Source organism: Uloborus diversus, chromosome 3 (assembly GCF_026930045.1).
Source record: "Uloborus diversus isolate 005 chromosome 3, Udiv.v.3.1, whole genome shotgun sequence".
Classification (NCBI taxonomy): domain Eukaryota; kingdom Metazoa; phylum Arthropoda; class Arachnida; order Araneae; family Uloboridae; genus Uloborus; species Uloborus diversus.
Window position 1 is genome coordinate 208,576,051 of NC_072733.1, and position 13,218 is coordinate 208,589,268.

The 13,218-nt window shown below is 32.7% G+C and overlaps 1 protein-coding gene across 1 annotated transcript; it reads right to left on the bottom strand.

The window, feature by feature from the left end:
- Positions 1-249: 249 nt before the first annotated feature.
- LOC129218543 (protein TEX261-like) lies at positions 250-12,348 on the bottom strand. Its single transcript, XM_054852842.1, is given in 7 exon segments — positions 250-501; positions 1,043-1,157; positions 1,406-1,473; positions 1,936-2,089; positions 5,362-5,409; positions 5,411-5,457; positions 12,072-12,348. Coding segments are annotated over 7 exon segments (621 nt in total). The 5' UTR covers positions 12,142-12,348; the 3' UTR covers positions 250-382.
- Positions 12,349-13,218: the final 870 nt, after the last annotated feature.

Genomic DNA, 13,218 nt, shown 5'->3' on the forward strand with positions numbered 1-13,218 from the left:
AAATACTGCTGTTTTTCTGAACTTCAGCCCCTTTCAGGGACGTGTTAATATTATAGAAATGGCTTGAAACTTTGCAAATCAGATTTTCTACTCTATTGGTACATTTCAGGGGAGTGCCGATAAAGATTAGGTGAAAAACGTTTTTTCCCATATACCTTGTGATCACCCTAATGGAGACTCATGAATCAAAGATAAAGATTTTCAAAACACAAAGACGGGCAATCAAAATAAAACTAACAAGTCTAGGTATCATTTTTAAATAAATGTACATTATTATTCATCACATTTAAATATTATTTACATGTTTCAAAAATGCTTTGAGAGCATTACATATTTGAGAATATGTACAAAGCATCTTCTGTTGAGTATTAACAAATTGAGACTAGAAAGACTTTTTTACTCTTTGTGGCAGAATGCTTTCTTTGGCATAATTGAAAAATGACAGAAGCCCATACCGCTTGCTGCGACGAGAAAAGTAATTTGTGACAACATCACTTTCATCTGAAAAACAAAAGGGAAATGATGCTTTAATTAAATATCTGATTGGGGGGCCAATCACATGGTCAAACTTTTAAGCTAATGATACCCCTTAAACCACTTTCCCAATAAATTCCTTTATTAAAGTTACCACATTGGTAAAATTAAATCAATACAAGATCCAAAAAAATTACGTTCATCCATTATTTGGTGAAAACTCAACACTATTAATTTAGAACTTTTTGAGAAAGTTAAGAGTAAATAAATTTTCTCAAAATTGTTGCTATGACAACAATGAAAAGTATTCTGGATAACATCACCATGGTCCTTCCGATTTGTTGAAAGACACAATGTGAATCTTTTTTTTGAGAAATGTGCTACAATGTGGATGAATAATTAAGGGACGTATTAGTGACATACAGCAGCATAGATAGAGTAGGTTGAGCAACTGTGGCATTTTTCTTTTTCTTTTTTTGGATAGGCACATTAGAAGACATTATGACAATACAAGAAATAATTCATGCTTTTTAAAAAATCTGAAAAAATAAGAAAATTGTTCAAATACCAGCATTTAGAGGTCTAGTTTCTGCTATAGTCGGCAATATGTTTTCATTTGCAGAAAGTGAAACAAAAAAGGCAAAAGGCACTAACCACAAACAGAGTGTGAAATAAGCAAGAATCTAGAGAGGAAAAAAAGTCATAACTAAAATGTTTTAATTGCACCAGATAATATAACAAACCATTTGCACAAAACTTTGACATTGAAAGATAAAATCAAACACTAATTTGTCATTTAACCATCTTAGATTAAGAATTCTCAAAAATAAGTAAGCTAAAAACATATCAGAAAATTCTTTCGCAACTTACACCAAAACATGCAGCTGAAAAATCATTATGTTTTACACAAATTGTAAGCAATGTAACTTACCTCAGAAAATGGATAAAAGACAGATGAAAAATGCCAGAAAGCTAAATAGTGGTTGATCACAATTAACACTGAAATGAAAAGAAAACATCAAATATCAAAGCAATTTGCATTTTGTTCAATCTAAATTCATAGCAAAGTGCATACAGGAAAAATCATCATACTACAATATTTTTCATTCAACTGAATTTTTTTGTCAATATAACTGTATTATGTGAATTTATCATAGGAATTGCAGTACTATCAGTACAATTTGCTAGTCATTAAAATAAAATATATTAATAGTATTGAAATAGCTGAGACAAGTCCAATGTACTCACTCCTAAGCCTAAAAAGCCATAAGCCCCCCAATTTAAAATTTTCTTTACTTGATTACAAGGATGCTCTTAAATCTGAATTGAATGAGTCTATGTTATTTTTTATTCCTAAAACACAGAACCATGCTTATAGACCACTAAACACTAATTAAAGAACTAAAATTTAAAAAAAAATCATATATCCCTGATAGCATAAACTATGAAATTTATACATACCTACAGACCCAATGAAAGGAAGAGATGTTAAATCAAAAAATGGAAAAGTTCTTAGAACCAACAAATGCAAAACTTGACTAAAAATACCACAAATTATCATTGATGCTGGAAAGTCTTCAAAAATGGACAGTCCTCCAAATATGGCCATTGTGATCTAAAATGATGTAAGCATAATGTAAGAAACAAAAAAATGTTTAATCTGCTTAGGGGAAATGTATTTGTCATAAAAGTATTGTGTACCTTTAATTTTTTAAATATTTTTTTCTGAAATGAAATTTTGAGAATCAAGTACAAAAATATCAAAAGCAATTTTTGATTTAAAAAAAAGGAAACGCGAAAACATGAGAAATAAAATAGTAATAACATATGAATACTTTTAGAAAACATTCACACTTCAAAAATTTTGTCATCCAGTGAAATAGAAATGTATATTTTTTCTTGGATTGAAAACGAGTTTGGATAAGAAGAAAAACAACCAATTTCATTTTCAAAGCGGTTCTCAATAGCTTATTGGTCAAAGAAGGGTTAAACCATGGTTTTCAGATCTCTATTGCAACTTTTTCTTCAGCCTAAATAAACCTGAAGCTATGCACATCAGATCTTATGAACACAAAATAATGACTGACAATTGGGTCTGGACGTCATGGCTGGTAATCAATTCCGAATGAATATTACAAGTGACTTTTTGAAAGCATTCACTAACTCTATTCTTAACTAAGGTACTTCTAACACTAGAAAAATTTCTAATATATAGAGTTAAAAATGTAACTAGTTTCTGAACTTGTGGGCAGAAGTCTATCCAGGATGTTTCACGTTTGTTGTTTTATTGCTATTGACATCAAACTTCTTTAAAACATGAAGGAATTTGAAGGACACCTCTCTTTATAAGATAGTCCCTAGGATGCAAACAATCCACCAAAAGCATTGTTAAAAGAAAAAGCAAGTATAAGAATGCAATGTCTTTGAATGGTATGATTATTGGATGATATATTCTATAATAAGTTTATTTTTTTCCCAAATTGGTAGATAAAACACCCACGAAAAAGAAAGCTTAAAGATATGTATAAATTTCTCAAAAAGCACTTTTTAACCGTAGTTGATGAGGATCCTAGAGCAAGGCATTGTTACTTGAATCTCCTTTAAAATGCATGTTTTTTTTTTTGTTTTTTTTTTTTTATGAAAAAGAGTTTACAAACTCATAGGGGAAAACAGGGAGTTGCCTAATTTGGAAGTGGAAAATAAAGGTTGCCATTAAATTCAATTTTTCAATCAAGTCTAAAATTTAGGCAACAAGTATGTCATGCAGGCACCATAACCAATATTTTCCCTAAAACAGGAGACTCACTGTGGAAAAATCTCCGATACTATGTAGGCTAAGTCATGCAAGCCCAATACTCATATGAAAAGGAAAAAAAAATCTTATTCAATTTCATTTAATTAATTCATTACATGAAATTTAACAGTAAAATCTTTCATTTTTTTAATAATACAAAAAATGCAATGAAAACTAACAGCTATTAGGCATTGGTTGTTGAATTTAGCAACTACACTCAGGGCCAGATTTAGAAGTGTGGAGGCCCAGGGGCAGTGAAGGAGTGGAGGCTCCTAATCAGGGTTCGAAAAGATCAAATTTTCGAAAATATCCGATACTTTGATATATATGTATGTTTGATATAAATTTTCGATCAGCATTTTAATAGTAAATATATCCTGAAGTTACTGCTATTTATTTTTTTATATAATTATTATTATAATTTATAAGAGAGAAAAAAACATAAAATTTTCTGATCCATTGAAGTTAGGATATTTTGTAAAAAAAATTTTGTGGGGGCCCCTTTGCTGTGGAGGCCCCGGGGAAGTAGCCCCGCCTGCCCTCCCCTGAATCCGGCCCTGACTACAATTATTTCCTCTTAGCTTCTGTACTCTGTTTCTTCACTTTTCCATAACTATTTCATCCTAGAAATTCTGAATAATTCACGTAACTGATTACAGATACATTATATAATTGAGCTTCCTTTTCTTGTTTTTATTTTCCAGTGAGCAAATACTAAAAGAGTATGCACAGTACAGAACTGCTGCTTAGGGTAAAAAGTGGTTACAACTAATGCTTATCACATTGAAATAAATGTTTAAAACAAAATTGAATATCCAAATCTTTGCACTACATATAATGACTAATTACCAGACTCACAGTTATGCATGGATATTATTTTTATTTTTATACAGTAAACTCCTGTTTATTTGTGGATGGTTTCTTGCTGGCCTTTCACACTTTCTTTTTTTTTTTAAAGCACTGAAGAACTGCATGTAGATAAATGCACCATTTTGACTTAACATGCACAAAATCTATTTTTATACATTCTTATTTCTTCTTTGCACCTATGTTCCAATGACATCAAACCTTCCAACCTCACTGAGAACTGACTGGATAAAACCTGATTTTTAGATGAATACAGGACATCTGCTACATTTAGAGTTTTGAAATCCATGACTTTAAATGACCCCCCTCCCCTTCTGCATGTAATTTTCCGATGACTCACAGAATGCGATTTTCCAGAAAAAACATACATTTTTCACATTAACACTTATCTAAATTAGGTAGTGTTTTGTGAAAATAAAATTGCAACCATATGATTTCTGCTTTGAACAAACGAGATTTTCTCTAAATCTCCAAATTAAAGCAAAATGTAACAAGCTGGGATACTATTAAACAATTAATGCAACAATGACCAGTGATACACATGAAATAATAAGAGTTTAAATGAAATATTTTGCTACCATATTCGAATGCATTTTTAAATCTAAAACTTTCAACAATTTTTTTTTCAGTTTTCGACAAACCATACAGAATTTATAAATAGGTAAAAATTTAAATATAAACAAATTTATTTTTTCTTCTTTGACAATTCCCCTCTCCTTCCCCTACATGTTTCTGGTGTAATATAGCTTGATCTATTTCAACAATAAATCTGCTTGCAGGATTTGCTCGCATATGTGCGTTATGTTTGTAATAATGAGTGATCCTTTTAATTTTCCACATATACTGCTATTGCTTTAGCTATAGTTCAAATGTATGCAAGAGTTGGATTGTTTAAAAGCCATTGCACACACTTCTATTGTTACGTAAAAACCTACTTTGTGAACTATCCACGGTTACTGTGCCACCCTAATTCTATGGAAAATCGGGGGTACTGGCCTAAGTTTACTGTCATTATAAAACAGGATAGTAAACTCATAATAAAATATATACATTTTGAAATGGTTTTGATTACCTTATTTTTTAATACAAATGAATTATCAACCAAGATAAATTACACTGAAAACAAAAAAAACATTGTTAAAAAATTAATTTTCACACCCAGATGACACACACAAAAAAAAAAAAAAAAGCAGTAGCTACAAAATAAAAGAAAAGAACAGCTTTACCAAGATGAGAATCCTGATAATTCGGCAAGTAATAGCTGTGTATTCTTCAAAACAACAACTATACAATTAATTCTGCAATATAATACAGTCCAGCAGCTGAAATAAAGACAATTTCAATAAAAATGTTTTGTAAATGAACAAATATGTATGCATTCATATTACGGTTTAACCTCCTAATTTAAATTATATTAGATAGCCCAGCTTATCCAAAAAATACTTATTTTTTTCTGGAAAAAGTATTTTTTCATAAAGCACATTTTAAGAAGTGTAAAAACATCTTTTTAAACAATAATCATTTCTCTTGATGTGAAAAAAACACGGCTAAGTAGAGAAGTTCATATTAGCTGTAAGTAGTCGCTCCACTAAATATGCGAACTAAGGCCGTAAAAATTTTTGATAGAAAAGTTTAGTTCACATCAATATTGTCCAATTCAAAGTATCCTCCATTCGTTTGCAATGCACTTATCCCATCTTTTTTTCACTATTTAAAGCACATTTGGAAATCCTCAGCAGTTAGGCTCTTTAGTTGTCTCGTCGTTTTCTCATTTTATCGAGTCCAAATCCTTTCCAGTGATGTCCTCTCATCACATTTTTGCATTTTGGGAATAGGAAAAAAGTTGCAGGGTGCGAGATCTGACAAATAAGGAAGATGATCAAGGACGGGTGATTGAATTTTTTGCCAGAAACTGGCAAACAATCAATGCTGAATGTGCTGGTGCATTGTCATTGACGAAGGATCCATCCATTGCCTTGAGTCAAATTTGGTTGCACACAACGCATGTGATCTCTCTAATGCTGATTGATTCGTTGCTCCTTGATTTCGTCAATTTCCATTTTTGACGAACAGTAAAAACAATAACAGAAAGTAACATAACTTGCAACATACACGCAGTTTGCCGATCTGCCAAGCACTGACAGCTCATTGGGTGTCAGCCAACTATCGCCGACAGTTAGCGGGACTATAGTCCACGTCATGGGCACTAGATTGCATGAGTTTGCATATTTATTGGACAGACTATGTATGTACATGTCAAAAGTCATCAAGCCTTTTGATTCTAAACAGGTATATGTTCTCAGAATTTGTATCTACGTGTACTTCAAAGATAAAAAGGTAACCAATGTTTTGGAGACTGGAGACAGTGGTAGATCCACAAGGGGGGGGGGGGGGGGGCAATTGGGGGCCTTCGCCCTCTCCAAAAAAGGTACATTCCGAGACCACCAACCCCCCCCCCCCCCCAAATACATCGCCTACAACTATTCTTACAACTTTAATTGCAAAAATTTTTTCCAGGGGAGAGTCCTTCTAAAATGTCATCAAAAAATCTGGAATTTTTGGATCCTCAATTTCGAAGATTTCTTGAATCCCATTCCTTTCCCTAATGTTACCAAAGTCATCCTCTAATTACATTTTTAAGACCCCAGTTTACAAAAACTTAAACGGGAAGACTAAAACCTTACCAATTCCTGACATCACAAAAAAAAAAAAAAAAAACTATACTTTTGAAACTAACTTTATTAACATATTTCCAGGGAAGAGTTTTGAACTTCATGCCTTTGCCAATGTCTTTAAAATGGTCTTAAAATTGCGTTTTTTAGGACTTCAATTCCGAAAAAAACATTAATGAAGATCCCCTAACATTGCATGCTTGAAGCTTTATTGTCAAAAAAATTGAGGGACAGCTCCCGACGTCATCCCTTCCCTTAATGCTATCAAATATGGTAAACAATAGCATTTTTAGGACTCCAATTTTTGAGCAATTTCCGGTAGAAAGTTCCAAACCCCTTTCCTTCTTCCAACGTCATAAAAGATGGTCTACAATTGTGTTTTCAGGACTTCACCTTCAAAAAATTTCCGGAGAAGAGCATCCAAGTACTTCTTTCCTCATCTTTGAACATCATTCAAAGACGGATGTTCCTACATTGTAACATTCCTGGGGAAAAGTTCTGAACTACGTGTCTTCTGCTACCTCATCAAAGATATCCTCAATTGTGTTTTGTAGGACTTCAATTCTGATTTTTTTTTCCCGGGTAAAAGCCCCCGAAACCTTGCACCATTATAGATTTCTGATATTGGGTTTCTGCAGCTCTAATATCAAAACGCAACAAGAGAGAATTTCTGAATCTCACCCTATTCTTTCAAGTCACCAAAGGTGGGAAACAATTGTATTTTTGAAAATAAAATTTCCAAACTTTTTCGGAGAGGGTCCTTCAAAACCCTCTTCCTCCTATTAACCACCAAAGAGCGTCTAAAAATGTGTTCCAAACAAAAATTTATGGGGGGGGAGTCAACACAAACTCTTACTTTTGCACGAATATTAAACTTTTTTTAATATTATTTTCATTAGTCCCCCCCCCATATGCATTAGTCATTCGTCCCTCCCAAAAGGGTCGTCTGGATCCGCCACTGACTAGAGAGAGGAATATTTTCGCACACTAGTGAAAAATTGAGAATCATTGCAATAAAGCTCTACGCCTAACGTCTACCCCCTCCTTTTGTGCGTCCCACCCCGTTTAATTCATTTTACTGTTCCTATTCTCCTTCAAAAAAAAAAAAATGTCATATTGTACAGGAGAAATATTAAAAAAAACATTTCTTCTTGTTCCATTTTTTCCTTGAGTATAATGCTTGTTTTCAAAACAAGGCAATGTTTTCTCCAATCTTATTTACACTTAGTCATTTTGGAGATGGTCCGCCCCCCCCCCCCTCCACTGTGGATCTCATAGTAACTGTAACCTTAATCCCCATTGTTATTAGTATTTAGCATCACTGCGCCATCATTATATTGATTGCTAAGCACATGTCTTACCGCTTACGCTAATAAACCGTTCTGAGCATTCTATAAGTTGCTACTTTCAAGTAAACATTTGATACATAAATGTTACACTAAGGAGGGGAACTGGGGAACGTTTCCCTCTACTGTACCAACTAGTCCCCTATTATAAATCAACAAAAGAATTATATTAAGAAAATGAGTGCAAAAAAAAAAATCTTTTTTTTTAAATAAAAAAAACATTGGATCAGAGTTGACACTAAACTAAAATGAAAACATCTAATTTACACTTTATTTTTAGTAGCTGACACATGCTTTGAAATAGAAAAACAGGAAATGCTTCATACCTTAATAAAGGAATTCATGCCTACTTAGTATGAATACAGGAATCACACTGCCGGATCTAGGCGGCAGCAAGCCGGTGGTACCCTTTACTTATCTTTTTGTACATAACCGATACTCTCCCCCCTCCCCCCCCCCCCAAGTTGCCCGGGTAGCAACTTCTAGGGGGTGGCAAATTTACCTTATTTCTGTTGTTTTTTCGTTGGACTTTGATATAAAATTTCAAGGAAGATGGGTAAGGATAGCAAGGATTTAGGTTTTGCTCCTGTTCTGAAAAATTGCAGATCCGGCACTGCAGGATTGTAAAGATAGATATAGCAAAATACAAAAATTAAATGCATCTGCCATAGGTTATAAGTTATGATAAGTATTTCTGGGTTATGAGAAACTAACTACATAAAAATTTGAGTTCGGGGACTGAGTAAACATTTTTCATCGTACTTACTTTTAAAAGTTCATTGATGAAAAACTGTCTTTTTGTATTTGTTAGGTGTAGAGTTGATCATTATATTTAAAGCTTTCTACAATTCAGTGGCGCAACCAGAGAGGGGGGGGGGGCACAGGATTAGCACCAACTGTACAACAATGAACAAAACGGTTTCTTAAATTATTTTCTGAAAATTGTACTTGCAGAATTTGTAATGCATAATTTTTTTTTTTTATAAGTGAAGCTTTAAAAGGCAGAGGATAAGTTTTGAAACTCAATTTTCATGGCTATTTTTTTAATGAGTAATTTTATGTCTTTACTTTTCTGAACAGTTTGGCATCAAACGTTTAATGATCGTCAAAATATTTCCAAAGTTATTAATAAAATAGTTGGGGCTGTTTACATTGGGGTCCATTTTGAGTTCTAACTTTAGACGCGTTTTTCTCAAAACGTAAAATTTCTGATTACTTGCATCATGTTTAAACAAATTATTGTTCCATTGCTCTGAAATTTTACATATTGTGGAACCTATTTTAGGACTTATACCTCAATTTAAGTAAAACTAGTAGAAAAATATTTTTTAAGGAATGTTTTAAATCATAATTATGATTTTTATACAAAATTTTAATATTAATTTGTATAAAAAATATTTATTACTTTATGAGCTGAAAAAAAAAACATGTATAGCATCTTACTGTGATACTTGTCTGTGATTTAAGCCAATTTTGGAAAACATAAGCGTATTATTTAAGTCAGAATCACGTGTGGAGCAAAGTATTAACTTTTCACGATTTGGAGGAAAATCATATTACGTTTTGCATCATAGTCTTAATTACTTTGAATGAAAACTCAATTTGAAGGTGTGGGGGATAGAGCCAAACAATCAATCTGTCAACGGCTAACTTTTTATTTTCAATTGTGTCTCTCTGCATCAGGCAAGGCTGAGTGGTTCTTGATCTTAGAAGTTTGGATTCGAATGTGATTGTGATGGAATGTTGTACTGTGCTAAAGTTAACAGGGGTCTGTCCAGGATTTTCCACAAAGTTCGTTTTTTGTGAAAAATCAAATAATTTTGTGAAAAATCAAATAAATTTGCAAAAAAAATATTTTTGTAAAAACAAAATTTTAGAATTTTGAGATGGACTAAACTGACATTTAAAGTTGAGTGTTTTCCCTCTTTTCTGTTGAGAATATCATTCTTGAGTATTTTTCGATTATTCGGGGGGGGGGGGGCATCACCCCCCCCCCCTTTGGTGGGCACCCTTCAAGTATCAATATTTATTTACCATTCAACAATATGTTAAATTATACTAGAAGTGTTATATGTATAGTATTTAAAATAATTGTAATAAAGAAATTCAGGCAGGGGTTCAGCATTTAACTTTTTGAACCAAGACACTGTTAAAGAGCACAGAATTTCGTTGGAAACTTATAAACTCCATGATTTTTACAAAAATAAAAAACTATTTTATATTTTTCCCTTTTAAAAAAGCATACTAAACATCGAAAATTCGAAAAATCAGATTCGCATAGCGGATGCAAATAGATTGCAATCCTCAAACTTAAGGCATCAAAAGTATAAAAATGGCTTGTAAAATAAATATTTATGATAAAATTATTTTAGAATTTCATTTTAGAGTCCTATGATACAGGTATAATTAATAATAAGGACACAGTTGAAGCAAAAAAATAAATAAATAAAATAAAAAAATAAACCATCGATTCAGCATTTTAATTTTTGACTCCATAAAAGAAAATGGAAATCCGCTTAAAAACTTGAAATAAGCGTTGCTACAAAAATAAAGAGACTTTTCATTTATTTGCATCCGAATAAAGCGAAGTTAGCTTGAAAAAAGAATAAAATATGATTCTCATATCGGATGTAAAATGATTGCGTTTTTCAAAATGTAGGCATCTAAAGAAAAAAAAGGTAAATAAAAGTTTATTTAAAGTTAATTATCCTCTTTAGCATCGAAAAATAAAACCCATATAATTTTCTCGCAAAATAACAGTTAAACATTGCACAGATAGACGCAAAGTGGCGATAAGTTTGAAGTTGATAACCTTATCTGAAGCGATCACATTTTCTCCCCACCCCCACTATCCTTTGCAGTTCTCAGGGGTCTGTCCAGGATTTTTCACAGGGTCCGTTTTTTGTGAAAAATCAAATAATTTTGTGAAAAATGAATTAGTTTTGTGAAAAATCAAATAATTTCGCAAAAAAAAAAAGTTTTTCGTTTTGTTACAACGAAATTTTAGAATTTAGAGAGGGCACAAAGGGCATAATTTAAACTTAAAGTAGAGTGTTTTCCTCTTCTATGTTGAGAATATCATTCTGGGGTGTTTTCTAGTATTTGGCAGGGGGGGGGGCGGCATCGCTCTCTCAAGTAGCAATATTTATCTATTATTTGTAGTCACAAAAATTCAACTTGCCTAAATAGTTCCTTAATCAGATAAAAAAATTTAAAACAGAGCCCTTTTCGCATGCTCGTCAACACCGGAAAAGTACTGAGACTCTCCCCATCCCCCCAGGTGGGTGATTTCATGACCTCAATGGTCAGTGGCGTGAGTAATCATAGAATGTTTTCATGTAAGTTCGGTTAACAGATAGTCTATTACAACGCTCCTGGTTAGTCAGTGGTTAACCTGAGCTAATCAGTCTCTTTTTGAACATACCCTATAAGTGCTATTTACAAGTCAGAAAATAAATTTAAAAAAAAATGATAGTATGGAAAAAATCTATACTCAGACTTCCCCTTAGGTCTGATTTTTCAAACATGAAAAACTTAATCTACTATATTTATTTCAATTGCAATTCACGTTCACGAGAATCCACTTCATGTGTAATCAGCATCGGACCTTTGATTTTTCCGAGCCATAGCAAATATCTTGGAACTACTGCCCCTTACCCATTCTCCTTAAACTTTTTATACTGAGTTTCAATGAAAAAACACAGAGGTAGGATGAACTTGCTGGCCTCCAAAAGTGGTTGCTCAGGGAAAAGGCTCAAACTTGCTCCCCTCTAAATCCGGCACTGTGCAACCCCAATAAGAAATCTTCAAAACGTGCCTTATGATTATAAAAACATTTGAAATTCCCTCTCCCATCTAAGAAAACTTTAAAAATGAGAAAATAGTAACGGGAAAATAGTCACAAGTAAAAAAGCTTACCAACGGATAAGACAATAAAACTCAGTTGGACAAGAACTCCTATCCAACTAAGGATGTATAAAAACCACATTACTATAAACAATGTGTATCTTTCTGCAGAGACGGATGTCAATGAGTATAAATTTTAAAACAGAAAAATCAGAGATTTAAGTCATTTCTTATTCCTTAGACGAAAGGAACAATTTTTCTTCTCCCATTCACTCTTCTTTCCAAAACTACCAAACAATCCTTTCAAACAAATATGAATCTTTTACACACGACATACAATTCTAAGCTGCAAAAGAAGGAGTACAGCAAGCAAATCTTCACATGCACCTAACATAGCAGACAATCCTGATTGGCTGGGAGAATTTGTGCTTTATAAAAGTTGGCGTTCCGCGGAGGTTGGCGAAAGAAATTTGATAACCAATCAGTGGATCAAAAAATGAAATTTCTTAATCCGAAGATTGGCAAACCTATTGATTTAAGACATAATCAAAAGCAAAACAAAACCAAATGAGAATAAACAAAGTCAAACAATAACAGAATGAATAAGAAACATGAAGGGAAAAGTCACAATCAAAATACAACACAAACAAAATTCAGAAAACCAAAAACAAAAACACAATAATGCAAAAAAGGCGAAAAATGCAAACGTAAGGTCCGTTTAAGCCCCAAATAAGATAAATAAATACCTTTGTGCTGAACAGTAAAGTAAGGAAAAACAACGTCAAAAAAAACACAAATTGCCAGTTACAGCAGACACGTGTTTCGACGTTACAGAGAACGCCTTTTTTAATGCAAAAAGTAATGAGCTTACGGATGAAAAGACATCATTTGGCAATTTGTGCTTTTTTGACGTTGTTTTTTCTTACTTTGTTCAACACAAAGGTATTTATTTATCTTATTTGTAGCTTAAACGGGCCTTGCGTTTGCATTTTTCGCCTTTTTTGCATTATTGTGTTTTTGTTTTTGGTTTTCTGAATTTTATTTATGTTGTATTTTGATTGTGACTTTTCCCTTTATGTTTCTTATCCATTCTGTTATTGTTTGATTGTGTTTATTCTCATTTGGTTTTGTTTTGCTTTTGATTATGTCTCAAATCAATAGGTTTGATTGTTAATTATTCCAATCAGTGGACTATTAGGTAAGGGATTTCATTTTTGCG